Source organism: Myotis yumanensis, unplaced genomic scaffold, assembly GCF_028538775.1.
Source record: "Myotis yumanensis isolate MYYU_CA2020_CCGP unplaced genomic scaffold, mMyoYum1.0.hap1 SCAF_13, whole genome shotgun sequence".
Lineage (NCBI taxonomy): Eukaryota > Metazoa > Chordata > Mammalia > Chiroptera > Vespertilionidae > Myotis > Myotis yumanensis.
Window position 1 is genome coordinate 17227281 of NW_027223764.1, and position 27561 is coordinate 17254841.

Sequence of the window (27561 nt, forward strand, 5' to 3'; positions counted from 1 at the left end):
GAAGCCACGCCCATCCACGGGCATCTGCCCTTCTCAAACATGGTGGCCGCGGCGCCCCTGGGAGCGCACCGCTCTGGGCCCCGCCTGTGATCTCGTTGGCGGGGCCGGGGGATGAGAGCTGCACCGCGCGGGACCGGTAGCTGGCGGCGCCCGACGGAGCAGGTGATGTCCCCCCCGCTCCCGGCCCAGGGCCGGGGAGCCGCAGGGCGCTGGCCCGGGTACCTCTCCTGTGTGTCCCCCCATCGTACCCCCGGACCCCATTTCTGATTCTCGCCGTGGCCTGTCTCAAGGCCCCTCCCAGCTTGCTCAGGCCTCCTCGTCACGTGTCCCCCCGGGGCCGCAGCCGCATCCCCAGGCCCTCGCGCCCACGGTCCTGCAGCCTCGCGGGTACCTCGCTCGTTTGTTTAGGGAGCTCCTGCTTCAGGGGTCGGCCATCATTGTCGTCCCACTTCCTGTGCTGCCCCCTCCGCCCGTGTGTGTTCCCGCCCGACTTTGGATGCCGGGATGCCGGGATGCCTGGTGCCATCAGCGTCCTTGCTGCCTTTAAGACCTGCCTGGGGGGTGAGGGGACCACGATGTCCTCTGGAACCTGCGTTGTGGAACCGGGGCCCCAGGGGCCGGGCTTCAGAGCGGCGGGGCGAAGCAGTGAATGCCTCCACGCCAGACCCTCTGAGTGCCACGGGCCTGACTCCACACGGGCGCCCAGAACTCCTCCCCCCCCCCCCCCCCCATGGCCTCTGTGCTCCCTCCACCTTGAGCACCTCCCCTCCACAAGGGAACTGTACCCCTTCCCCCAGGTCCTCCTTCTCCCAGAGGGTCTGTATGGAGCATCTGCAGAGTCCAGGCCTGTGCCTGGTGCTGGGGGTGCGCTCAGGCCAGCTGGGGGCAGTGGGGATGGGGCCATCAGGGTTGGCTGCAGAGAGGAAATGAGCCCTGCAGAATGAGAGGCCGAGGGAAAGATGTTAAGAATGGGGAGAATGGTGTGAGCAGAGGTGGTGGAGTCGGCAAGAGGGCCAACCCAGGAAAGAGGAGCATTTACATCATGAGCTTTGGTGCAGTGTAGTGGTTAACGGTGAGGGTTCTGGAGCCATATTACCTGGGTATAAATCTGTCATTAACTCACTATGTGACCTTGGGCAAGTGACTTAACCTATCAGTTCCCCATTTCCTTTAGGTAAATGGGATAATATGATAATATTAGTATCTATGTTTTAGAGTTATTGTGAGGGTTAGGTAAGTCAATACATGTAAAGTGCATAGAACCATCCCCGGCACATTGTAAGCAGTCACAGTAAGGGCTAGCTATTATTACCATTATCAAAGGTATTTAAGTAGGACTTATGACAGGACAAGGCCACCTTTCATTTTTGCCAATAATCAGTGAATCTCAATTTAGAGCCCCCAGGAGTAATGGGCTTCTGTGAGCTACATCCGGAATTTGGAAAGTCTTATGGAGATCATGTTCTTCCTCTGGAGAAGGTTGGCTGCCCAGGCTGCAGCTTCCCCAATTCAGGGACAACGGAGGAGAAATGTTAGAAGCCTCTGGGCAGGAAAGAAATGAGGAAGGCCAGGGGGATGGAGAAGGGTGAAAGAAAGAAGTGGCTAGCTTTGGAGGCTAGGTAGAGTTTGGGCAGCTCAAGAACAGGAGGAGGGAGGATGTTCCCCTGGGAGAAGAAGACATTGTATTTGCCCACAGTGAGGAGTTTCCCAATAACAACTCCCTAGCCCTCAGACCTTGGTTAGAAATCTAGAGGCATCAGACACATCCTTGACAGCTTCCTCCCTAGAAATTGGGCTTTTACCAGTATGCAGCATCCGTGGCCTTTGGCCCAGTGAGATTGCCAGGCAACTGACAGGGGCCATGATTTGATGTAACTGAAGGTAGATGTGGTCTCTCTAGGGGACTGACTTATGGGGGGGAGGGGGGGGAGCTGCAGGAGGGATCTATCTGGTATGCCTGGTCTGACAAGTCCTGCTCCTTCCCAGGGCCCATGCTAAGGTCTGGAGCAAGAGACAGGCATGCCCCCCTGGTTAGGCTACAGCTTCTTAGTCCTGCTGTCCAAAGTGACCCCTGTGCTGTCACAGCAACCCTATGTTACACTCAGGGGACCAGGAAACAGATTATAGATGGTAGGCCTGTCTCAGCCCACTGAGAAGTCTTGATATCCTCCTATCCCCTACAATATACACTTGACTACCACAGTCAAGCCATGTGACTTTGGGCAAGTCACTCAACCCACTGAGCTTCCTTTTCTTCACCTGTAAAGCAGGCAGGCAGTGTTTATTGAGTGTCTACTTCACAGGAGATGCTAAGAGTACATTGATGAATAAGCCAGGTTTGTAATCCCTGCCCTTATGAAACAACTAGAAGAAACATTCAACATTGTCCAAATAGTGTGAAAGGTGCTGCTAAGTGAGGAAAAGGCGGTGTGCAGTGAGGGTCAGGGACAACATCCTTTGAGAAAAGGAATTTAAAACAGACCTGAAGGAATTAGACAAGTGAAGGGGTGGAGGTGGAGGCTGCCTAGGCAGAGGAAACAGTTCATGCAAAGGCCCTTGCCATGAAAGAGTTTGAGTGTTGGCAAACTGAAAGCAAGCCAGAGTGACCCAGTGGTGCATGGTAAGGCCCCGAATCAAAGGCCACAAAAAGAATCTCGACTTATCTGAAGGGAAGTCAAGCAGTAAAAACATTTTTTTGTAAAGATCACACAACTGTGATTTTTGTGGAAAATAGATGGTTAGGGGAAAGCTGGTTGTGGGAGAAGTGTGAGGAAGCTCGTGCAGGTAAGAGGTGGAGCCGAGTGGGAATAAAGATGCAGGGAAGTAGATGTGTTGAGAGATGTATGGTCAGGGCGTGGTGACTGATTGGATGTATCCAGGATAATTCCCATACTTGTGACCGGAAAAGCTGGTGTGTGGACATGCCTTTTACTGAGGACAGCTTTGGAGGAGTAAAAGACTTGGGTGTCACAGAAGGGGAGACTGGACTAGAGGACTGGACATTTGGGAACTGGTGACATGGAGTTGGTACATAAAGATGTGGTTCCAGCCCTAGCTGGTTTGGCTCAGTGGATCGAGCATCAGCCTGTGGACTGAAGGGTCCCGGGTTCGATTCCAGTGAAGGGCACGTACTGGTTGTGGTTTGATCCCTGGCCCTGGTCAGGGCACATGAGGGAGGCAACCAATGGATGTCTCTCTACATCGATGTTTCTCTCTGTCTCTCCCCCTCCTTTCCACTCTCTCTAAAAGTCAATGGAAAAATATACTCGGGTGAGGATTAACAAAATAAAAAATAAAGATGTGGTCCCAGATGAGATCTTCCAGAGAGAGAGGGGGTACGGAGTGGGGGGAGAGGAGAAGCAGCTTTGAGCCTGAGCTTAGCTACCACATTGACAGGGCAGCAGAGAGGGGACGCTGGGAAGAAATGGCCAGAAAGGTAGGAAAACAGGAGAGTGTGATGCCTCAGAAACCAACATTGATGCTACTTGAAAGGGCCATACCCTTTCTTTTATTTATTTATTTTTGGTTAATCCTTATCCGAGGATATTTTTCCATTGATTTTTAAAAAGAGAAACATCGATGTGAGAGAGACACATGGATTGGTTGCCTCCTGCATGCACCCTGACCAGGGCCAGGGATTGAGCCTGCAACCGATGTACATGCCCTTGGCCGGAATCGATTCCAAGACCCTTCAGTCCTTGGGCCATGCCAAACCGGCTAGGGAGGCCTTTCTTTTTATTTTGTAAATAAAAAACAGGCAAGCCCTAGCTGGTTTGCTGAGTGGTTAGAGTATTGACCTATGAACCAGGAAGTCACGGTTCAATTCCCTGTCAGGGCACATGCCTGGGTTGCGGGCTCAATCCCCAGTAGGGGATGCGCAGGAGGCAGCCAATCGATGATATTTCTCTCTTGTCGATGTTTCTATTTCTCTATCTCTCTCCCTTCCTCTCTCTAAAATCAATAAAAACATTTTTAAAAAACAAGACAAAAAAACAGGCAATACTGGCAAGCTCATATGGTTCAACCTAATTAGAGCAAAACCTGAAAAAGTAACTCATGACCTAGCCTAAGAAATGTTGAGATATCGGAGCAGAAGCCAGACAAGTTGGGAAGAAGTGGATAGAATGGAAACGAATAAGGGAATAGAATGGACAGGACTTGGTATTGGTTGAGTACACAGGCAGGACTGAGAGAGGGAGGAATCAAGGATAAGCCCCAAGTTTCAGGTTTGGCAGCTGAGTGAATGAGTTGCTGTATCAGCTGGTGAAACAGGAGAAGGTGCATATTTGGAGAGGGAATGTACACATATTGGGAGGATGTAGTGAGTTCAGAGTGGGTAGAATTTAAGGTGCCTCTGAGTCTTCTGAATGGGATGGAGGGCTGACATTTGGACCTTTGTGTCTGGGCCATTCATTCCCAGCTATGTGTTCCTGACTCCCAACTACAGACTTGGGAGTCATGCACATGTGGGTGGGAATGAAATAAGTCGATAAGTATTTATTGAGCACCGACTATGTGCAGGTGTTAGGATTATACCAATGAATAAGACCAAGTCCTCCCCTCCTCCCTCTTCTTGAAACGTACATTCTATGACAGTGATGGCGAACCTTTTGAGCTCGGCGTGTCAGCATTTTGAAAAACCCTAACTTAACTCTGGTACCATGTCACATATAGAAATTTTTTGATATTTGCAACCATAGTAAAACAAAGACTTATATTTTTGATATTTATTTTATATATTTAAATGCCATTTAACAAAGAAAAATCAACCAAAAAAATGAGTTCGCGTGTCACCTCTGACACGTGTGTCATAGGTTCGCCATCACTGTTCTATGAGGTAGGTTATTTTATGTTTATAGGCAAATAAACATAAAGTAACATTAAGCTGTAATAAAAGCCATATAGAAAATAAAGCAGGGTAAGGGACTAAGGAGTATGAGGAATACCTATTTCGGTAGGTTAGTCAGGGAATGTCTCTCTGAAGAGGCAACATTTGAGCAGAGCCCTGGAGGTGAGGGAATGAGCCATGTGGATATCTGAAGGAGAGAGGAAGAAGCCGGGCAAGTTTGAGGAACAGCAAGGAGGCTAGTGGGGCAGGAGTGGAGTGAGGAAGAAATGGAAAGGTTGGAGAGGTAGGCAAAGGCCAGATCTTGTAGGGCTCCATAGGCCTTGGAAAGGAAGATGGAAAGTCCTTTGTAGATAGTCCCAAGCTACTAAAAGGGCAAGGATTGGTCGGGAAGAGAATTCATGGAAGACTACCCCTTCTATCTGGGCCCTGGAGCCAGAAAAGCCCCTTTGTGCCAGAAGGTGGGTGGCCATTCTTGGGGGGGGAGGGCTGTGCTCAGTTCTTAAGCCTGCTCCTTGGGGGGCTGGACAATGGGCCCCTTGTGGTTAGACTTGGGGGCTAAGTGGCCCTCTCAGTGATGGGATTCCTAAGCCAGGAGGCATGTGACCCCAAGACCTTGGCTTCTTGACACAGCGTCTGGGCCTGCTGCTAGGGCATGGGGTGGGGAGATGGAGAGAGGTCATCAGGAGGGGTGAGGGGCACTGCCACTCTGGAACCTTCCCCTGCCACAGTACCCTGCCCTGTCTCAGGCTGGAGGAGGTGGAGAGATGGGCAGGGAGAGGGCTTGGCTCTGCCTGGGGGTGCGGGGGAGGGTTGGAGAGCTGGAAGCTATGGGCAACATTAACAAATGGTTTCCACAGGACAGGAGGGAGGAGCTGACTGCCCCTGGGCCTAGTGGGTAGGGGCAGGCAGAAGAGGGCCTGATAAACCGACATCTGTGTCCTTTCAGAAGAGGAGAGAGAATGGAGCTGGAGAGGATCGTCAGTGCAGCCCTCCTTGCCTTTGTCCAGACGCACCTCCCAGAGGCTGACCTCAGGTAGAAGCAGCTCTCCTAGAAGAATCGTGCTAGGGCCAGGGTTGGAGCTGCCTGGCAGGATCTGGGCCATGGCCAATGGAAAGACTGGGATGGGAACACTTGGCCCTATTCCTGGGGTGGGGGAGGGCTGAGTATGATTTGCTGGTATGGCTTTACTTCTTATCCTGTCCTTGTCCCATTTGTTGGACAAATGGGAAACCAGAGCTCTGAGGGAGGGTGGAATATTCTCTGGCCTCAAGGCTTGAGGTCTGGCTCATGGGCCCCATGAAGGCGAGGGCTGGAGCCTTGAGCTAGGTGGGAGTGCGGGAGGTGTCCGGTGCTTTACCCACGGTTGACTTGTCCCTTTCCTGCAGCGGCTTGGATGAGGTCATCTTCTCCTATGTGCTCGGGGTCCTGGAGGATTTGGGCCCCTCAGGTCCATCAGAGGAGAACTTCGATATGGAGGCTTTCACTGAGATGATGGAGGCCTATGTGCCTGGCTTCGCCCATATCCCAAGGTGGGGTCTGCCTGGGGCCAAGAGGAGGGGTGCTAGCTGATTGTGGAGGGTAGGCAGAGTTGTCTTCCTTCTTACCACCCTCATTGTCTTTTCAGGGGTACAATAGGGGACATGATGCAGAAGCTCTCAGGGCAGTTGAGTGGTGCCAGGAACAAAGGTGAGTCTGGGGATCAGGCACTTGGATGACTTATAACCCCTATCCCCAAAGCACTGGCAAACCTGGTGCTCTCTGTCTCTTTAAGAGAACCTGCAACCACAGAGTTCTGAGGTCCAAGGTCACGTACCCATCTCCCCAGAGCCCCTGCAGAGGCCTGAACAGCTCAAAGAGACTAGGGCTTCTCCTGCTCCTGGGGATACTCAAGATGAGGTTGGTAGAGGAGGGTACCAATGAGGGAGTTAGGGGCAGAAGAGGAGGAAGTACTGCCTTTTGTCAACATTTATGCCCATAGGCAGCCAGTGCTGAGGAGGAGCTGCTGTCAGGGGTGGATGTACTCCTGGAGGTGTTCCCGACCTGTTCGATGGAGCAGGCCCAGTGGGTGCTGGCCAAAGCTCGGGGGGACCTGGAAGAAGCTGTGCAGATGCTGGTAGAGGGGAAAGAGGGGCCTCCAGCCTGGGATGGCCCCAACCAGGTATCCTCTGCCATTCCCTCCCTAACCCATGTGGCCCCAGCTACATTCCTCCTCAGTGTTAAGCCCCCACCCCTGGCCTATCACATATACTTCTCTTACTGGTGACCTAGGGTCTAGACCAGGCTTTCCCCTCTGCAGGACCTATCCAGGCGCCTCAGAGGCCCCCGAAAGGATGAGCTGAAGTCCTTCATCCTGCAGAAGTGAGTCTGGACTGGGCTGGGCTGGGCTTTTAAAGGGTTTTCCAGGTGGCAGGAGCTTCACCCAGCCAGTTTTTGGCAGGTACATGATGGTGGATAGTGCAGAGGATCAGAAGATTCACCGGCCCATGGCTCCCAAGGAGGTGAGAGCGGGGGCTCCAGGGGGTGCGGAGCGGGGGAGACTGTCTCCTGGCTTCTGCTACTCACTGACTGATTGCCTGACAGGCCCCCAAGAAGCTGATCCGATACATCGACAACCAGGTAGTGAGCACTAAGGGGGAGCGATTCAAAGATGTGCGGAACCCTGAGGCCGAGGAGATGAAGGCCACATACATCAACCTCAAGCCGGCCAGAAAATACCGCTTCCACTGAACCGTTCACCAGACTCCGCTACAGCCTTCTAGGCTCAGATCCCAGAGGGATGCAGAAGCCCTACACCACCACACAGGGCCCACTCTAACTCCTGACCCCTTCTCTACATCTTCTCTTACCTCCTTTCTCCACCATGTTAACTTCTCAGAGCTGCCCATGGGCACAGTAAAGGCAGCCCCAAGGAGATGAGTGCACTCTGATCATTTCTGCCCCAGAGCTGGGGTGCTGGGGGACTGTGTCTGTCCCCTTTCTCCAACAGGGCAGCGCCAGGCAGGACGGGGTAAAAAGCTCTTTATTTGAAGCTCCAGGGTGGGGTAGGGCATTGGCCTCTTACCAGAGGCCCACACAGTCCAGTTTCCTACAGTTCATAGTCAGGCCCGGACACACAGTCCAGCTGTGCCTCATCAGTGGGTGGGTCAGACCTGCAGGTTGACAAAGGGCGCAAAGCCTGCCATGTCCTGCAGCAGCACCAGGGCCTGATGCAGCGGCGGTTCCACGTCGATGTCCACGCCGCGCTTCCGCAGGCGGCTCAGGCTGGGCTCAGCCACATGGTGGCAGTGCCGCACTCGGAGCGAGCGCAGCGCAGGGCAGTATTCCGCCAAAGTCCTAGGGGAGGTGTGGGGTGAGGCTGAGGGCGCCAAAGAACTACACCCAGGGTAGGGGAGGCCAGCAAAGCCCCTATGTATCCCACTATCTCCGGGCATACTTTTTGCTTCCATACACAAGGAAGGGGGCCTGGATCGGGGTCATATACCTAATGCCTCCATGAACTGGAGACTTCCTGTCTCTTAAAAGGGTTACTGCTCCTCAACTCCCCTGGTTGAAGAAAAGCCAGAAATCTATGTAGGTGAAAACTGCCAATGTGTAAATACTGGTTCAATAAAGTTTCTCAACTGTGGGCTCTCCGGTCGAGGCAATCCCAGAGGCCTTTCCTGTTCAGAATGGGGGTGCTGTGGTAGCAGAAACCCCAGTTCTGCCTTTTGATCACTGCCCATCCCTACTCCTAGAGGCTAAGTGATTGCCCTCCTCCCATCCCACTGATCCCAGGCCCAGGCACCTGACACCGTCGCTTCCAACGCGGAGGCAGCCGGTCAGGTCGAGGTGCTCGAGTTCTGGGCAGTTTCGAGCCAACTCCTGGACGGCAGCGTCCCCCACATTAGCGTTGACCGCCAGAGAGAGGCTTCGGAGCCCTGCGCCGCGCCTCTGCGCCAGGTACACGATGGCCTCATCCTTGAGCTGACGGCAGGCGGTGAGGTCCAGCTCCTCAAGGGCCGGACAGCGGTCGGCGAGACCGCGCAGCGCCAGGCCGTCTACCCAGTCACAATGCGCCAGCGATAGGCGCTGCAGCCGGGGGCAGCCCTCGGCCAGCGCCCCCAGCGTGCGGCGGCTCAATTGCCCGCAGCCGGCCAGCGCCACACTCCGCAGCTGCGGATTCCGCGCCAGCACCGGCACCAGATCCTCGTCCGACAACCATTCGTGACACGGCGCCAGCGCCAGCTCCTGCAGCTTCTCGGCGTCCCGCAGCAGCCAGGCCAATGCGGGCCGCGGGATCTGCGGACCCACCTGCAGGCAGGGAGGCACCTGGACTCTCAGCTGGTGCAGGGAATGGGGCTGGCGCTGCCTATCCGCCCCAGACGAGTTCTCTCCTGGCAGCAGCCTGCCCTCTGGGGCTTGCCACCTGCCCTCCCAGGAGAGACCCCACGCCCCAGGCGCCCTCGGACTTGATACCCGGTACTCGTCCTTTGAGAGTACTTCCCGCAGGTGGCTCTCTTCCAGGGCACCCCTGGAGGGCTAAGGGGGTCTGGAAGGGTAGACAGAGGGACTGGGAACTGGGCTGGAGACAAGGCGAGGGCGGTACCCAGATGGGGGCGGAGCTCTGTCCCCACCCCCACCCCCACCCCCGGCTCACCTGAGCGGCGTCGAAGCGGCGCAGCCCCGCCAGGTGCAGCTGCACTAGGGCCCGAAAGGCGCGGCTGACGCGCTGCAGCCGGAGCAGCTGGCACAGCGGAACCCGGCTCAGGACGTGTGGGAGCAGCACGTCTTCCCAAGGCAGGTCCAGGAGCCTGTGGGTAAAAGGGCGTTGGCGGCGGCGTCCCCGGACCGCTGTTACCTGCGAGTCCGTCTCCGTTACGCTCCTGCGCCCTAGCTCCTAAGAGCGGCCCCTAGGCCAGGTCCCGGGTCAACTCCCCTCCCCCAGGTCCTTCTTCACTCTCTCGGCCCCTTCGGTGCTCGGTACCTGACGGCTCCCAGCTCTTGCTCCCCTCCGGACGGCTCCATCGGTGGCTCCTTCGGCTGTCTACTGCGCGTGCGCAGTAAGGTCTTCTCGATTTGGCTTAGGAACAGCTGCCGCGAACCCGCCTCCTGGGGCTGTAGTGACAGACCGATTCAATCGAGTGCCGTCTCACTGAGGATCCTATCGGAAAGCGTTCGCGATAGATACCGAAACGGAGGGCGGAACAGACCGGTGCTGTAACATTAGATCTCGCCTTCTCCGCTATAGGGCTTGAGACCCAAGTCTAAAGAACGTGATGCTGCTGCAGAGACTGGCTTCTTTTATTGCCTGGGGCCAGTGGATGGTTTTGAGTGAAGTGGTGATGGGAGGAGCAAGCAAGGCCAAACGCAGAAGGGGCAGAGCCGGAATTCCAAGGTTCCGGGCTTACCCTCTGCCCTCTGGTTGCTTTTAGGGACTTTGAAAAATGGGAAGAATCTATCTAGGCTCGTAATGCCTGGCATGTAGTAGGTGCTCGATAATTGTTGAATGAATTGAATGAGTGAAGCTAGCTTTTTCTTCCTTCATCAAGCAAATTTGCCCAAACCTCCCATTCCTGGTTAATTGTGAAGTACAGAGCTATCCAACCCCTTCCACTCCTGGACGATTTGGAATGGGCTTACACCTTGGGGGAAGAGATGCAGGGCGCATTAAGAAGAACTACGTCTCGCACGGCCAGCGTGGCTCAGTGGTTGAGCATGGACCTATGAACCAAAAGGTCAGGGTGCGATTCCCGGTCAGGACTCCATCCCCAGTGTGGGGTGTGCAGGAGGCAGCTGATCAATGATTCGCTCTCATCATGTTTCTATCTCTCTTTCCCTCTCCCTTCCTCTCTGAAATAAATAAATAAAATAAAATAAAACAAAACAAAGAACTACATCTCCAGCCGGGTCCCTTTCCTTCCCTAGAAGGTTTAAAGTCCTGAGAAGAGTGCTCAGCTCAGCCGCCAGGAGTAGTGCTTCTCCGTTGGGGGTTTCGTTGGGGGTCTGGGTCTGGGCTACCCTAGCGCAGTGACGCCCTTGAGCTCTGGCCTCAGACTCTAAGCTGCCCTCTCAGGGCGTCCCAGGTCCTAGTTCCAGGGTCCGCTTCGGGGAACCCCTGGAGCAATGCCTTCCCCATCACCCATTGGTGGTGAGGGTGTGAAGGACTCCGAGAGCTACTGGTGTCGCTGAAAGCTGTCCCCCAGCTGGGTGACCCTCCCATCCATGATCTCATCAGGGCTTCCGGCACCTCTGCAAGGTGGGCAGGTCTGTGCTGTCACTCCATTTTAAAGATGAAACCAAGGCCCTGGGGAGGAAGCGCCTTGTCCAGGGTGGAGCGAATCGGGATAAAGAACTAAAGCATCCTGGGTTTCCCAGAATTCTTTCCACATGCCTTCATCTCCCAAAGCAGTGAGAAGAGGGAAGCCAGCAGAGGGGAAGGATCAAAGAGGGTCAACTTGGGAGAGGACTGACTCCTTCCTCAGCCAGCGTGGGGAGGATATAGCTGGAAGGATCCACCTCTGCTAAAATAGAGCCACGTGGGCGCGCACCGCCCCCGGCCGCGCGCCGCCGCCTCCTCCCCGCTTTGTTAACGCCTCTGCGCCTGCGCAGTGCGACAAACCTGGCGCTGTCCCCTTCAGCACCACGCGGAGCCGGCGCCGCCCCTCCCCGCGGTGAGCCCCGTGCGTCCCTGCCTCGCACGTTCTCGCGCCCCCGACCACCCAAACAGACCCCTTCTTCTTTGCGAGGTCACCATCTGCCTGCCCGGGCTTTCTCTGGGAAGGCGGTTGCCATAGGAACTCTAGCGGCGCTTACTGAAAAATAGATGGGCCCCCTTTTACCTTGGCCAAGGGCACACGGGTTGCCTGCCCCCCACTACCTGCAGTCCCGACGTCATCCCTTCCAACCTCTTATCTTTAAATGGGCGCCGAGCTCAGGCATCAAGGAAGTGCCTCCTGAAGTCTGACTGATGGACCTCCTACTGCATCCTGGGCGCGTGGTCAGGGCTGTGTCTCCTGGGCCTGAGACCCCGAACCCCGGGGGGTTCGAGGCGGTGCACCCCAAGTCTCTCTTCCATAAATTGATGGTCTCCGGGATTTAGGGGGCGGGTCCGCTCTCTTCACGCAAACCGTGCGCTTGGCGCGGCCGGGAGCTCGTGGGGGCGGGAGCGCGTGTGGCATGTAACAGGTCAGGTGGCAACCTCCTAGGGACACGAGTGAGGTCTGGAGCGGGGCACGCGTGTGAAGCTGGGTCCTGCGTGTGGCTCAGGGGGCAGTGGCGAGAGGAACGTGGACACAGTCGGGGTGGAGCACGTGAGGGTGGAGGAAGATAAACGGTTCCATACATCCTCCCCTCATCAGGGGCGGGTCTCAGGTTGGCGGGAGAGTCCAGCCGAGACCTAACGTGTGTGTGTGTGTGTGTGTGTGTGTGTGTGTGTGCGCGCGCGCGCGCGGGGGGGGGGGGGCGGGTGTGGAGCGCAGCCTCCAGGGCTCAGGGCCCTGGGAGAGGGCGGGGGTTGGGAGGGGGGTGAGATTAGCTCTGCCGGAGCCACGCAGGGAGGAGGAGGGACTGAGAGGCAGAGGCGGGCGGGCCGGGAGAAAGCGGGAGCCAGCGGGAGCCGCGCTGCTTTCACAGCCGAGCTGGGCCCGGCCTCTGCTCTCCCTCCTCGGCCCCAGCTCCAAGCCGGCGGCGGTGAGTACTGAGTCCGGGTTGCACGGGGAGATGCTGGGCCTCAACTGAGTTTCAGGAACCTGAGTAGCAGGGTTGCTGCTCCTGACCCCGGTCCCTACCCTGCATTGCCACAAGAGGCCCCTTTACCCCCTGAGGGTGCCTCCTGGGCTGGACAGAATCTGTCACCCCTGGGGGGAGAGGGTCTGGTGCAGTCTCCCCCTCCGGGGACCAGTGACTGGTGGGGGTTGGGAGAGAGGGTGTGTGTCTCTGCTTCAGTATGGGTGTGAGTGTGCACCTGTATGTGTGTGTCATTGTGACCGGTGGGTCTCTGTATCTGATATGCCCATGTATCTGTGAGCATTAGAGAATGAGGGTCCCTCTGTGTGTATCTGGGTATCTCTTTGTGTGTAAAACAAGCATGTGCCTTTCCATGAGACACATAGTTGTTATGACTGTGAGACTGTGTGAAGGTGTGTCTCTGAGCCATGTGTATGTGTGCCTGTCTGCGTGTCGCCTCTGAATGTGTTTAACCGTATATGACATTTTGGTCCTTAAGTATGTGTGTGTGCATGAGTGTGTGTACCTATATTAAGAACAAAAATGTCCCTTTCCCATCCATCATGTATGTATTCAGGGTAGCGGCTTCTGTTCAGGCCTTTTTCTTCCCCTTCACCCTATGCCTTTCAGCTCCTTGTGGTCCCTAGATAATCCCCCTTCTCCAATTCCTTTTTCCTCTCTTTCCAGGGGGCCTGAATTGGGGCCTCCATAAGAGGAGCTAACTGTGGGGCACGCATGGCTGCATGATAGTGAAGGCTGGCTGACACTCCTAGCCCAGAGGGAGGGGGCACCAGTCTTCCCCTCCCCCCACACCAGTAGTACCTACAAAATGCCACAGAGACTCCAGGCTCACTCAACTTCCTTCCTTCCAACATAGCTTCCTTCTTCCCCTCCGCCCCCCCTCGCCCCAGGTGATGCTCAGGGTCCCCAGGCAGGAGGAGAGAATCCAGGGTCCTTTTGGAGGGAACAATCTTTTCTCCTCAGGCCTCCGTGGAAGTAGCCCAAGCAGGAGGCCTGATTACCCCCAGGGGAAGGATCAATGATGCCACAGTCCCAGGGTGGGCTAGGCCCCTGGTGCTCAGTGGCCCCAGCCAGCTTTCCCCTCCCTGTCTCTGCTCTCTTGTCCATCCAACTCCCTGGCGGTTCACCCTCCTGCTCCCCTTCCTCTCTTGCAGGCCCGTCAGAAGAGCATGCTGCCCCCTCACTCCCCACCTGGCCTCGCCATCCCTGCCCCCCCAGCCTGACCCCCGGGCCCCAGCATGGCCCAGGGTGCCATGCGCTTCTGCTCTGAAGGTGACTGTGCCATCTCCCCGCCACGATGCCCACGCCGTTGGCTCCCCGAAGGCCCTGTGCCTCAGAGTCCCCCAGCCAGCATGTATGGCAGCACGGGCTCCCTGCTACGGCGGGTGGCAGGTCCAGGTCCCCGAGGCCGGGAACTGGGACGTGTGACAGCACCCTCGACACCCCTGCGTGGCCCCCCTTCACCCCGTGTTGCTCCCTCACCCTGGGCACCCTCTTCACCCACTGGGCAGCCTCCACCAGGGGCCCGGAGTTCCGTAGTAATATTCCGCTTTGTGGAGAAGGCCAGCGTGAGGCCACTGAATGGGCTACCTGCTCCCGGAGGCTTGAGTCGGAGCTGGGACCTGGGTGGGGTCGCTCCTCCCAGGCCCACTCCAGCTCTTGGGCCTGGCTCCAACCGCAAGTTGCGGCTGGAGGCCTCCACTTCAGACCCACTCCCAGCCGGAGGAGGTTCAGCTCTGCCTGGCAGCCAGGGCCTTCTACATGGGCCGCCAGCCCCACCTCAGGTCGGGGCAGATGGCCTTTACTCCTCTCTCCCCAATGGGCTGGGGGGGCCCTCTGAGCACCTGGCCACACTATTCCGAGGACCTGCTGACACTGGACTCCTGAACCAGGTATGCGACCTCCCTTGGGCTCCCTGGAACCCCAGAGTCCTACGGAAGGGGCAAGACTGGGCTCCTTGGCCGTTTTGGCCCCGTGGGCTACTCATTGAATCCTTCACTCCTATTCTAAATCTCTTTCTTGCCCGCTGGGCTTGTCCCTCTGTCTCTGCACCTCCATCTCTGCCCCTGAGTGTTTTTCTTTGTGTTTCTGTCCCATCTTCTTTTGTTTTTGCACGTCTGGCTTTATCTCTGGGTGTCTTCTACCTCTCCCTCCTTGGCTTAGGGAGACACCTGGTCCTCACCCCGGGAAGTCTCCTCTCATGCCCAGAGAATCGCTCGAGCCAAATGGGAATTCTTCTATGGCTCCTTGGCACCCCCCAGCTCAGGTAAGGCTGGGACTGGAGCAAGGGGAATAGGGCAGGTCCTTCTCAGCACCGAGGTGTAGCAGGGAGTCCTCCTTTAAACCTCCCCCAGCCTTTTCTGGGCTCCTGTGTCAGCTAATGCTTCCTCAGGCCTGGGGCCCGTCTTCCCATATGTGCTAGGATGGAGGGGTTGGGGATGATGGCTGGGTTGGGCACCTGCAGGAAGCTGGGTAGTGGAAGGAGGGGATGGGAGGAGACCAAGGATCAGTCCTTAGAGTAGAAAATGAACTCCACTGGTACCAGGAACAAGCTGAGTTTGTAGCAGGAGGAATGGTGGTGAGACAGTGAAAGAACCGCCTGCCAACATGAGGCAGTGGGGATGACTTCCTTCCTAGAATAGTCAGGGCAGGAAACTGACCTGGATACCCTCCTGACCCGGATGCCTGTGCACACTGCAGGTGCTAAGCCCCCAGAGCAGGCCCCCCCATCTCCACCTGGGGTGGGCTCAGGGCAGGGCTCTGGGGTGGCTGTGGGGCGAGCTGCCAAATACTCCGAGACCGACCTGGACACGGTGCCCCTGAGGTGCTACCGAGAGACCAACATCGATGAAGTGCTGGCTGAGCGGGAGGAGGCTGATTCAGCCATCGAGAGTCAGCCCAGCTCTGAGGGTCTGCCTGGCACCGTCCGCCCACCTGCCCCACGTCCGGGCCCATGCCTTGGTCCTCATGCCAGCCTGAGCAGTGGCGATGAGGATGAGGCAGGTGGGGAAGAGGATGTGGACGATGAGGTGTTTGAGGCCTCGGAGGGGGCACGGTGAGTGGGGGAGAGGGAGAGGACAGTGGCTGCTCCTTCCCACTGGTCCAGAGGCAGAGCTGGGGTCAACTGAATAGAGATGAGGGTGGGGTTGGGAGAGTCAGGACCAAGCTGGTGGTGCCAACAGCATGGTGTGGCAGGAGACTCTGGACAGAGGCCTGAGGCCTGGTAGAATACTGGAATGGGGTGGGGGCATCTGCAAGAACCCAGGAGGATAGGGGGTAGCCAGGATAGAGGAGGAAAGGTGTTCTGGTGAAGAAAGGGCTGAGTGAGAGGCCAGAGGCCAGAATTAAGCCTGGGGTGTGGGAGCATCAATCCATACCCTGGATCTTGGTGGGAGAATGGGGAGTGTGGGGGTTTCTTCTTCATCTCACACCCCACTGCAGCCTGGAGCCTCATCTCCTTCCCCTAAGATGTTGCCAGAAATAGAAATGGGATGGCAGGAGGGGAGAGGATCAGGGAGAAGGAGGAGAAAGGGAGATTAGCACGGAGGGAGAGAGGAAGGGGATTGGTTGCTGGGGATGGATAGGGATGGCGTGCCCCAAGGCACTAAATAGCTTGAAGGACCTGTCCTGGGGAGCCCCTATCCAGATGGCTTTTTTAGGGGTTTGGGGGACTGTGAAAAGCAGGTGATAAACCCCTTCGTAGAGTCAGTATGAAAGTTCAATGAAATGCCACCTGAGAGTTGTCCTCTGGGCCCCTGATGGGAGATTTTCCCTGCCCCTGCAGGCCAGGCACCCAGATGCCTCACCTGGGGCCTCTCAAGTCACCTGTGCCCTTCCTCCCTGGGACCAGCCCCTCGGCTGACGGGCCTGACTCTTTCAGTTGTGTGTTCGAAGCCATCTTGGAGTCACACCGGGCCAAGGGCACCTCCTACACCAGCCTTGCCTCCCTGGAGGCCCTGGCCTCACCTGGCCCAACCCAGAGCCCCTTCTTCACCTTTGAGCTGCCTCCCCAACCCCCCATCCCCCGGCCTGATCCCCCTGTTCCCGCCCCACTTGCCCCTCTTGAACCGGATTCTGGTACCAGCTCTGCTGCTGATGGGCCTTGGACACAGAGAGGGGAGGAAGAAGAGGCAGAGGCTGCAGCCAAGCAAGCCCCAGGGAAGGAGCCCCCTAGTCCCTGCCGCTCGGAGGACAGCTTTGGGCTGGGGGTGGCACCCCTGGGAAGGTGAGTGATTCCTTTGGTCTCTCAGATTCAAGGCCCCTGGGGCTCTAGGAACAGCTGTTGGAAGGGACAGAGCCTGAGTGCGAAGAGGTAGTTTGCATTCCTGACCCCTGATAGGCCTGGTTAGGGAATGCAGATGCCCTGTTTCCCACCTGGAGGACTTTCCACTGACTGTGAGGGGGAGCCCCTTAGAGTCCCCCCCCCCCCCCCCCCGCCCGCCACCCGCCCCCTTGGTCTCAGATCCAGTGACTTGAGAAACCACTATTCAGAATTGAAGGATGTCCTCTCCAGGAGGGCCCCTCCCTCCCCAGACAGAGCCGGCCACCTGCCTAGAATTCTTGTGACCTAACACCCATCCAGCCTGGAGGCTTCTTCCAAAGATGCAGCCACCAGCCTCCCCCATCGCTTCCCTCCCAAGCCACCTCCCCCTCCAATCAGGAGTCTCTCACCCTTATCCAGGAAGTCCATTCATCAGTCTAACCTTTCTGCTCTCTCCTCTGCCAGCTACCCTCTCAGTCATGGAAGCCATGGCAACAGGAGGGGGTGGCCAGAGATACAGGGTTGCCTAGCAACCAGGAGTTTCCGGCCTCTGTCTCTGGGTGACAGGTGGCTTTGCAAGTAGAGCAGCTGGGGTGGGAAGGGAAGGAAAGGAGGAGACAGGAGATGAGGGGGAGCACTTTGACCGGCAGTCCCCTTTACCCCAGAACCTGCTTCTTTGTGAGTAGAAGCGAAGGACCAAGGAGGAGGCTCCTCTCCCTAACGGGTGGGAGGAGGAAAGATATAGGAGTGGGAAGCTGTCCCTGTTGCCCTCAAATTTTTGACCGTCTACTGTTCTCCCCTGACAGCCTGTGTTGACCCTTGCCCATATCCTTAGAGATATAAGACTATGTCCGAGAAGGACCAGAGTGGTGATGGGGAATCTATGTGCAACAGCAAACTTAGGGGGCTTTGTGGGAGAATGGGGAGTGTGGGGCTTTCCTCTCCGTCTCACACCCCACTGCAGCTTAGAGCCTCAACTTCTCCTTCCTTGGGGAAGCAGCCAGAATTCCCACAGCAGCAACATGGATGTGGGTTAGACTTGAGGCAGGACTTCCACAGAGAGGTGGTAATGATGGAGGGAGCCTGAACAATCCCCTCAGGAGAAAAGAAAATGTCTTCCCCATGTCCCAGTCTCCCCTCCTGTCATCCTGCTCTGGAGGCAGAGGAAGGGTCTGGATGGCCCCTGAGAACCTGCCCCATCTCTGAGCTGGTGTTCTGACCTGGCAGCGAACCACCCTTGAGCCAGCTGGTATCTGACTCAGACTCAGAGCTGGACAGCACAGAGCGGCTGGCCCTGGGAAGCACGGACACCTTGTCTAACGGGCAGAAGGCAGACCTGGAGGCCGCGCAGCGCCTGGCTAAGAGGCTGTACCGACTGGACGGCTTCAGGAAGGCTGATGTGGCCCGGCACCTGGGCAAGAAGTAAAACCACTGGGCTGGGAATGAGAGGGGGCAGGAGGGATGCATCCTGTGGGCAGCACCTCCACATCCCCTCTATCTAATGCCCCCAGGTTTCTCAGTAACCCCCCCCATTTGGCTCCTTGACACTTCCCCTTGAGACTCTCCCTGTCTCTCTACCCTGCCCACAGCAATGACTTCAGTAAACTCGTGGCTGGAGAGTACCTCAAGTTCTTTGTCTTCACGGGCATGACTCTGGACCAAGCTCTCAGGTGGGTGGTGAGCCCTCTGAGTGCAGCCCCAGCGCTCCAGGCCTGGTGTGCAGAGCCTTAGCTATGCCTTCTCTGAGCCTCTGCACCTCCTCTAAGCTGCCCTGACATCACCCTTCCCAAGAGCCAGGGCTACCTGGTAAGGGGACCTTGGGTGGGGGTGACGTGCTCCCTCTTCCCTCCTCTCCAGGGTGTTTCTGAAGGAGCTGGCCTTAATGGGCGAGACCCAGGAACGGGAGCGCGTGCTGGCCCACTTCTCCCAGAGATACTTCCAGTGCAATCCTGGAGCTCTGTCCTCAGAGGGTGAGGAGGCCAGGGACAGGGCTTTCCTGGCTGGTCACTGAGGCAAATGGGCACTGTGTGTGTGCCTAGGTGCATGGGTATGTGTGCCGGAGTGAATGAATGCACAAGCTTGCAGGCATGTGAGCATGCATGTGTTCAGACCATGCTGACCTGGCAACATGGATGTGGAACTGTGCATGTGGGCAGGCATATTGTTAGGGTCTCATGTGTGCTGTGAAGAGGCAGGTGACAGGTGTGTTTGCATACCATTGTCCACATATATGTGCCAAACAGTGCTTGGCTTGAGTGGGGATTCTGTTTGGCCGCACTGGTCCGCATAAGTGTGTGAGGCACACTTGTTTGTGTTGCGTGCAGAGACACAGGCATGTGGGTGTTAGGGGGCACGCAGTGGACAGCCCCAGCACCTGAGAGAGCTAGGGAGGGTGGCCTGAGAAAGGGGTGAGGTCCCTTCTAAGGGATCTTCTGGAAAAGAGAAATCTTTGCTGAGGTTTGGCTCACTAATGGGCTTCAGGACTTACAAAAGTGTGGTTGTGGGCCACAGGGGTCCCGGAAGGGGGCAGGGGATGAGCAGGAAGTCTGAGTAAGACAGCGGTGGGAAGAGTCCCAGGGAGGCTGAATGTCAACTCTGCCCTAGACGGTGCGCACACGCTGACCTGCGCCCTCATGCTACTGAACACCGATCTCCACGGCCACGTGAGTGGGGTATGGCGGGAAGGAGCCGGAAAACAGACCCTGTCCAAGACCTCAAGGCCTGGAAGGCCAAGGGCCACCCGGGTCCACAGGCCTCTGCTCCCTCCCTTAGAACATCGGGAAGCGCATGACCTGCGGAGACTTCATTGGGAACTTGGAGGGCCTCAACGAAGGCGGCGACTTCCCCAGGGAGCTGCTCAAGGTGGGGGGCGGGCAGGGGCAGGGATAGGGACCTGTGGGCGGGTGTCCGAGAAAGGCGAGGTGAGGGGCCCTGCCTCGCGAGCCGAGACTCGCTGGACTCAGCCTGGGTACCGCCCCATCCTCCACGCCCCCCCCCCCCCCCCCCCCCAAGTCTCACAGACGGGCTCTCCGGAACATGCGCACTGGCCGTGCGGTCCGGGCTGCGCACTGCGGGAGGAGGGGAGGTGGCTCTGAAAACCACGTGATCTGGCGGCGCTGGGCCCTGCATTTGTCTTCATTGGGGCCCCTCCTCCTGTGTTCCCGAGGATGCGAGGGGTCCCTGCGTGGGGTGGGGGCCACACCGGCACATCGCTTCCTCCTCCGCTGCTCTCCCCCGCCCAGGGCTTATAGTCACAAAGGTCATCCCGCTACCTGCACAGGAGGCGCCCGGAGGTAGCGGGGCCTGAGAGGGACAAAGGCTTTTCCAAGTTCTGGCTGAGCGTTAGCGCCAAACTGGAGCCAGATCCCTACGGTGCCTCTGGCTCCTGGTGGGCGGGCCTGAGCCCAGGCCCCTTGCGGGGTCTGTGACCCTGGGGCTGAAAGGATGGGGGGGAGAGGGTTCCCCCCGCCCCCTGATGGGTGGTTTCATCCAGGGAGGCCTGAACTTACTTGAAACCCCCAATTTTGGAAAAGGGGTCCCTGGGCCACCACATAAATGTGAGTGCACAGGGGTGTCCTCGGGCTCGTCTGTGAGCTTGAGTTGTGCTGGATTTCCGAATTTGGGGATGTATCTGAGTGGGGGTGACCATTGGGAGTTGGGGGGATGCTTGACTTGAGTTGTATGTGTATGACCTAGCAGTGGTCGGCAAACTCATTAGTCAACAGAGCCAAATATCAACAGTACAATGATTGAAATTTCTTTTGAGAGCCAAATTTTTTAAACTTAAACTATATAGGTAGGTACATTGTTATTAACTTAATTAGGGTACTCCTAAGGCTTAGGAAGAGCCACACTCAGGGGGGCAAAGAGCCGCATGTGGCTCGCGAGCCGCAGTTTGCCGACCACGGAAGCAATGGGGTTTGTCTGATTTGGGTATGTTTGTGCGTTAGGGCTTAGGTGTGTGTCTGAGGTGGGGGTGTCGTTTGTTGTTTACGTGGTTGGGATGTACATCTATGAATTGGCTGTCTGATCTATAACGTGTCGGTGAGTAGAGGGTGTATGTTTTTACGTTAATGACTGCACATTTCGAGGTGTGCATCTGAATTTGTAGTGTCCGTGAGTTGGGGTGCATGTGGTTGGTTGAGGTGTATGTCTGTAACTGGGGAGTGTGTACTTGGGGTGCACCCACGGGCGTTGGAGGGAGCTGCGAGTCGCTGAGTTGGATGAGGCCAGAGCGGTTCCACGCTGCCTCTCTCCTGCGCTGCCGGCTCGCCTCGCCTCGTGGCAGTCCTGGCTCGGAAAAAGGGCCGCCAGGAGGCGCTCGGACCTCTCTCCTCACCACCACTCCCCCCGCTCCACCCCCCCAAACCCTGACTTGCTTTGGAGGGAGTTCTAGACCCACAGGGCCCGCCCACCTTCACAGCTCCGGGCCTAGGGGCTCCCGGCGCCCCCGACCCCTAGCCCCAGACCTGCCCGCCCCCACGCAGGTGGGGCTCCCTGGCCTCCCTCGGCCCCTCCCCCGTCGCGCCGCGCCGCTGGGGGCCCCTCCTCGGTCAGACGCCTCCCTTTGGCGCCGTCCCCGCCCCAGCCTTCGCCCTCCCCTCCCAGTCGGCGCCCCCCTCCCGCTTACGGAGCCGCGGAGCCGACATTGCCGCTGCCGCGCGGTCCTGCGTCGGTCGGAGCCCGGCTGTCGGGGGAAGCCGTCCGCGGGCCGTCCGGGCCGAGGGCGGGCGGGGACATGGCCGGGGGCCGCGGCGCGACGGCGGGGCCAGGATGATCGGCGTCAACAGCATCCACAGCAGCGCCGGGCGGCTGCGCTCGCGCTCGCTGTGCTCCGTGCGCTACGGGCGCACCCACCGCGGCGCCGAGACGCTGTGCTACGGGTGGCCGCAGCGCTCGCGCAGCCTCAAGCCCGTGCTCTACACGGACCTGGTGGTCAGCCGCCTGCAGAGCCGCAAGAAGAAGAAGGCGGTGAGGGCGTTGGGGCTGCGGCCCACGCCAGGCTGGGGGGCGACTTGGGGGGCGACTTAGGCGGCTGCGGGGGTGGCTGGAGGGAGGAGGCACCCGAGGCAGAACGCGCAGAGGAGGGCACCGGTGGGGCTGAGGCGGGGAGCCCAGCAGGGACAGAGCCCACGGGTCCCCGGGGATGGGCATGGACTGCAGGGGGGAGAGCACAGACCCTCTGATCAAGGTGGGAACCTCAAACTAAAGGGCCTTTGGATCTTCTGGATGGGAGCGTGACTTGGGGCTCACGGAGGGGGTTAGGACTTTGGAAGGGAGATGTGGTTGGGGGCCAAAAAGGGCAGGAGATGAACTGGAAGGCTGGGGACAAGGATTGCGGGTTGGATGTCGGTGGCCACTTCAGCCTCCTGGCCAGAGAGTTGGAGAGTGAAGGCTTAGAGTCCAAGCTATGCTGGGTTTGGGCTGGGTGTGTGCTGGGAAGCTGTGTGTGCATAAGCTTGGTCGTGCTGTGTGTGGGGTGTACTCAGCGCTGGACAGGGTGTGCTCATGGGGGCTGTTTTGCATGGCCGTGGGCAGTGAGAGTCAGAGGCCTTGGTGTGTTGGGGGGAGGCTGGGTCCCAGCACAGAGAAGGTGCCTACGTCACCACTGTACCCAGCTCACATGCAAACAGCATCACGCCACACGCTTAGCCTGACACAGACATGCCTCGGGCACACCTACTCACAGACAGGCTGTGGGGAGCACCCCCACAGTGGAGGCCCTAGTGTGGACCCATGTTGCAGGCCACTCCCAAGAAGAGGGGTCTCCTATGCTACTCCTCCCGCCCGTTCTCTCCTTTGACCACCACAAGGTCCCACAGGTCCCCCAGGCCAGCTGCACTGAAGGAAAGTGACTGGTTGAGAGATCCACAGGGAGATTGGCGTGTGCAGGGTTTGGAAGCTGAAACCGCTGCCTTTTAAACTAATGTTCACTCCCTAGTAACATGAGGTGTGGGAGTCGGCTGGGGCTAGACCACCCTGGCATTTGGCTTGAGGGGGCAGTCTGGGTTGGGGTGCTTTCAGCTTGTCCTGGGGCTGGGAGCCCTCCGAGTATGTTCTTATTGGCCGAGGAAGGAAGTGACAGTGAGTTCCCATTCCGGGGACTCAGTTTCCCCATGTGCTCTGTGTGGTTTTAGGCTGTAAAACAGGCCCAAAGCATGGCCGTTTGGGAAAAGGAGAGCTTCTTGAAATACTGTTTTCCGTTCCCTCCAGAGCTGTTTCTCCCACCAAGGATCTGAGCAGGATGACCTCTTAACAATAACAACAAAGATATTAGCAGTTGCCATTATTTGTGCATCAATCACATATGAGGATACCCTGTGCTAATGGCTTTCCCTTCATTAAACACGTGGTACTGTGTTCTTCCCCATGGATACTTGCTTAAAGCATTGCTGCAGAAGTGGCAAAGCTGGGCCCAGGTCCTAGTACTCCGTTCCAGAGCCTGTGTTCTTGGTCATTACACCCCACTGCCCCCTTCCTCAATTCTGTCTTCTCCCCCATATGGGAGGGAGGGCTCTGGCTCTGGCATTGGGGTACCTGATGCACCTTCCTCCAGGATTGACCCACACTGCCCTGATTTGTTTTTCCCTCCCCAGGCTTTGTACAGCTCCATCAAGAATGAAAAATTGCAGTGGGCCATGTGAGTCCTGGGGCTGTGTGGTGGGGTAGAGATGTGGGTGTGGGGAAGGGTCTGCCTGGAGAGGTGGAGAGAGCTGAGGTGGGCCCTGTGAGTCTTGGGGCTGTGGGGCAGGGGAGGTGGGTGAGGCCATGAGAGGCAGTAAAGTCGCCTCACTTCCTTCTTTGGAGATGCTTGCCTGGACTTGGAGTTCTGTGTCTTGTCTCTAGCTGGGTTGTTATGACAAGCTGGGTTGGGGTAAGTGGCCATTGTCAGCTGGCCTAGGAGGAGGGTTGCAGAAGGGGAGGTCCCTTGGCAATCCTAGTGGGAAAACAGAAGTCTCTGGAGGTAGGGCCCTGGGCCAATAGCATGAGAGACCCCTCTTGGGTCCCAGGGAGCCCTAAGTGTCACAGAACAAGGGCCCACATTGTCTACTGTTATAGTCCCAGTGGAAACAGAGACTCAGAAGAAGTCTTGGAGACTTCCTGAAGAGTCCATCTGAGAGAGAAGGCCCCGTTTTAGCCTTGGGCCCCCCAGTCTGAGGGTAGAGCCCTCATCTAAACGGTCAACAAATCATGTATTTTCTAGTATCTGCTAAGAGTCCAGCCACTGCTCAGTATAGATGGGAGTTCCCAGCAGGTGGGAGAGAAGACCTCAGGAGGCAGAGCTTAGGACTGGGGTACAGGGAAAGCTTCTTGGAGGACTGGGACTTGGGGGGCAAGACTTGAAAGGGGAAACGTTTGTTTGGGAAGAGAAAAAGGGAAGTTGACATTTGGGCGGCAAATATGTGATGTCTGAAGTGGGTATGGGGTGGGGAGACCAAGGGGACAGGCCTGATTGGAGTGTGGAAGGAGAGAGTGTTGGTAGGGATGTATTATAGGCTACATGTGGGAGGCAATAGGGAGCTTGCAGGTTGAGCTCCGAGTGACAGACAGAATCACTTGTCAGATGATACATGACAGAGCCTGCAGATAGGGATGTAGCAGGGGACCACTAGGAAGCAGCTACTTCTGACACCATTTTGCCAACAAGCTGTGAGCTGGTGGTGGGTGTGGTTGAGACAGCTGAGTCAGACATATGTCTGTCCTGGTAGAGAAGGCTATGAGGGGTGTGTGTGTGTGTGTGTGTGTGTGTGTGTGTGTCTGTGTGCGTGCGCGCAGAAATGGAGAAGATGGGGTTGGCTACATGTGAGGGGAGGAAGGAACAGACCTGGGGGCTGTAATCTGAGGAGCCATTCTGCCCCTTGGAGCCCTGATCTGAGTGGGGAGACCTGGTTTGAGGTGGGAACTATGATTCCAGGGGCCTCAGGCTGCGGGGAGCCACACCCTTTGAGAGCAGCAGCTCCCCCAGCCCTTCTGTCTACAAACACTAGAGGGGCTTTCCTGGGGGAGCAGAGGCCAGGATTGAAAGGGGAGGGTGTGGCTTCATAGCCAGCCCTCTCTGAGGTGATCACACCTGCAGAGACGAGGAGGAGCTGAGACGCTCTCTGTCTGAGTTGGCCGACCCCAACCCCAAGGTCATCAAGAGGGTCAGCGGGGGCAGTGGCAGCGGCTCCAGCCCTTTCCTGGACCTGACTCCCGAGCCTGGGGCCGCGGTCTACAAGCACGGGGCCCTGGTGCGAAAGGTGCACGCAGACCCCGACTGCAGGAAGAGTACGTGGCCTGGTGCGAGGGTCTGGGGGAATGGAAGGGAGCGGGCCTGTCCCAGGCCTCCCGTGACCTGTTTCCCTTCTCCCCAGCACCTCGGGGCAAACGGGGCTGGAAGAGCTTCCATGGGATCCTCAAGGGCATGATCCTCTACCTGCAGAAGGTTCGGGGCCAGCCCAAGGGGTGGGGGCTGAGCTGGCTCTGGGGAATGTGGCTGGGCTGGGCCAGGCTGGGACTGTGGCCAGGACAAGATGGGCATCCTGCAGGAGGAGTACCAGCCTGGGAAGGCCCTATCGGAGGCAGAGCTTAAGAATGCCATCAGCATCCACCACGCATTGGCCACACGCGCCAGGGACTACAGCAAGAGGCCCCACGTCTTCTACCTGCGCACAGCTGACTGGCGGGTCTTCCTCTTCCAGGCTTCGTGAGTGCCTTCCTCCTGCCCATCCCAGGCCGCTTCTCTCCATTCCCAGCTTGCTCCCCTCCCTTGTTCCTGGATGGATTCTTTCCTTCGCAGGCCACATCCTGAGCCAGGACTAGCCCTCCTGGGTAGGAATCCTGGGCTCAGGTCCCAAGTAGCTGTGCTATCTCCTCAGGAGCCTGGAGCAGATGCAGTCCTGGATCACTCGCATCAATGTGGTGGCCGCCATGTTCTCTGCACCCCCCTTCCCAGCTGCTGTTAGTTCCCAGAAGAAGTTCAGCCGCCCTCTGCTGCCCAGCGCTGCCACCCGCCTCTCCCAGGTAGTCGCAGCTCTGTCCCCCTGGCCAATGGGATGGAGTAGGGCAGGCTCAGGCCAACTGCAGTCAAGACTGCTGGCTATGATTAGGACACTGGTCATGGGGTGGTGGGGGCGAATGGGCTGAAACCCAGCTGCCACTCTACTTGCCATGCTGTGAATCCAGACATAGTCGTTTGTTCATCCTAAGAAAGGGGCACCTTTTAAATAAACTTGCACAAAGGCACTGTGTGTGCTAGAGTAACCCTGACCGTGTTCTCTCTGCCTCTAGGAGGAGCAAGTGCGGACCCATGAGGCCAAGCTGAAGGCCATGGCAAGTGAGTTGCAGGAGCACCAGGCTGCCCTACTGGGCAAGAAGGCCCGGGGTAAGGAGGCTGAGGAGCAGCGGCAGAAGGAGGCCTACCTGGAGTTTGAGGTGAGCCTCCTGGCCCTGGGCACCTGTGTGCCACCTGTCTCCATTAGCAGGACGTCTGTGTCCCAATACAGGGTCAGACTAGTGGTTCAGGGCATGGACTCCTGAGTGGGACCGGGTCTTGCTTATTAATCCCTCTCAGCTTTAGTTTCCTCTTCTGTGGGACAGGGAGACTATTCTGTACTCACTAGGGTAATGAGTGAGATGTCTGTCAAGTGCTGTTTTCCCAACTCTGGTAAAGGCTCAAGAAACATTGGCTCTTACAATTGGCAATCTTGAGAGCCCATAGAGGGCCACCAACCTACTGGGGATCATGTCACATCCTTGGGGGTTCAGAGTGGGCAAGAACCTGCCATCTCCTAACCTTCTTAGGTATCCCTCCTTGGTCCAGACGGGGTAGAGATGGGGTGGGATGGGCAGAGGGTGGAGAGTTGGCTCACAGCCTCTGCCCCTCTGCCTCAGAAATCCCGCTATGGCACATATGCAGCACTGCTTCGGGTCAAGCTGAAGGCAGGCAGTGAAGAGCTGGACGTGGTAGAGGCAGCACTGGCCCAAGCTGGCAGCACAGAGGATGGAGCCCTCCCACCTCACTCCAGTCCCGCCCTGCAGCGCAATGTCTCCAGCCAGCCCCGGGCTCAATGTCATGGCTCAGAGCCTCGGGCAGGGGCAGGCAGTGGGCGTCGGAAGCCCTGAGTTGGGGGTGAGAGTGGGGGGGGGGGTGCCCCCTGGGCACCTGCATGACATGGCCCTGCCCGAGCCCGGGCCGGCCTCGGGCGAACCCCGAGAGCCCCTCGGCCCAGGGCCCTACCGCGCCGGACGCGGTGTCCGGGGCAGCGCAGGGCTAGGGCATGGGCCTCAGGAGCCCAGGCTTAGAGCCCCTCTGAGACCCCCCCATTTTGTGATAATGTTTTGCACTTTTTCGTACTGGGGGCTAGGGCGGGAGGGGCCAGGGCCCTGGACTTTTAATGCTTTTTTTTGAGGTGGGGGGAGGCCTGCAAAGGTTCTGCTTTCTGCTGAGACCACCCCCACCCCTGACACCAGCAACCCTCCTCCATCCTGGGGCCTGGCTCAGACAGAGGCCAGGAGTTGGGGACGAGCTGGTTTTCCTTCCTTCCTGAGGGCTCATCTTCTCTCCTTCCAGAGGTGGAGGAAGGGTGTCCATGCCCAGGCCCCTATGCACAGGCTGGGGACAGCATGGCCTTGCTTTCCCTCCTTCAGTGGGCCCTGCCCTTTATACAGCCTCCACCCCCAATAAAACTGCTCTGGACTTGCTGGCTGGACCTCCTTTTCTCTCCAGTGCCCAGCTTTGGGCCA

General features: G+C 57.7%; 3 protein-coding genes across 10 annotated transcripts; 2 read left to right on the forward strand and 1 right to left on the reverse strand.

The window, feature by feature from the left end:
• The first annotated feature begins 22 nt into the window (after positions 1–22).
• Positions 23–8494, forward strand: CUEDC2 (CUE domain containing 2). Of its 2 annotated transcripts, none has more exons than XM_070432416.1 (9): positions 23–162; positions 5796–5882; positions 6236–6379; positions 6475–6536; positions 6622–6746; positions 6829–7008; positions 7147–7208; positions 7288–7348; positions 7431–8494. In XM_070432416.1, the coding sequence occupies exons 2-9, from the start codon at positions 5809–5811 to the stop codon at positions 7575–7577; spliced, it is 855 nt and encodes a 284-aa protein (XP_070288517.1). In that variant the 5' UTR covers positions 23–162; positions 5796–5808; the 3' UTR covers positions 7578–8494. The 2 variants fall into 2 exon arrangements, with proteins under 2 accessions (XP_070288517.1, XP_070288518.1); XM_070432417.1 differs by having other exon boundaries at positions 5799–5882.
• On the reverse strand, positions 7854–17317 carry FBXL15 (F-box and leucine rich repeat protein 15). 4 transcript variants are annotated; one of them, XM_070432413.1, is made up of 5 exons: positions 17247–17317; positions 9814–9944; positions 9487–9640; positions 8635–9140; positions 7854–8183 (listed from the first exon to the last, which is right to left on the reverse strand). In XM_070432413.1, the coding sequence occupies exons 2-5, from the start codon at positions 9852–9854 to the stop codon at positions 7994–7996; spliced, it is 891 nt and encodes a 296-aa protein (XP_070288514.1). In that variant the 5' UTR covers positions 9855–9944; positions 17247–17317; the 3' UTR covers positions 7854–7993. The 4 variants fall into 4 exon arrangements, with proteins under 4 accessions (XP_070288514.1, XP_070288513.1, XP_070288515.1 ...); XM_070432412.1 differs by lacking the exon at positions 17247–17317 and adding an exon at positions 11707–12083; XM_070432414.1 differs by lacking the exon at positions 17247–17317 and adding an exon at positions 11735–12072.
• Positions 11456–27519, forward strand: PSD (pleckstrin and Sec7 domain containing). 4 transcript variants are annotated; one of them, XM_070432405.1, is made up of 17 exons: positions 11456–11500; positions 13730–14467; positions 14739–14841; positions 15276–15630; positions 16360–16800; positions 18064–18258; positions 18426–18506; positions 18694–18806; positions 19441–19499; positions 19609–19698; positions 23433–23476; positions 24914–25104; positions 25191–25261; positions 25365–25522; positions 25695–25839; positions 26107–26250; positions 26710–27519. In XM_070432405.1, the coding sequence occupies exons 2-17, from the start codon at positions 13814–13816 to the stop codon at positions 26938–26940; spliced, it is 3075 nt and encodes a 1024-aa protein (XP_070288506.1). In that variant the 5' UTR covers positions 11456–11500; positions 13730–13813; the 3' UTR covers positions 26941–27519. The 4 variants fall into 4 exon arrangements, with proteins under 4 accessions (XP_070288506.1, XP_070288505.1, XP_070288507.1 ...); XM_070432404.1 differs by lacking the exon at positions 11456–11500 and adding an exon at positions 12430–12518; XM_070432407.1 differs by lacking the exons at positions 11456–11500; positions 15276–15630 and having other exon boundaries at positions 14379–14467.
• The last annotated feature ends 42 nt before the right edge of the window (positions 27520–27561 follow it).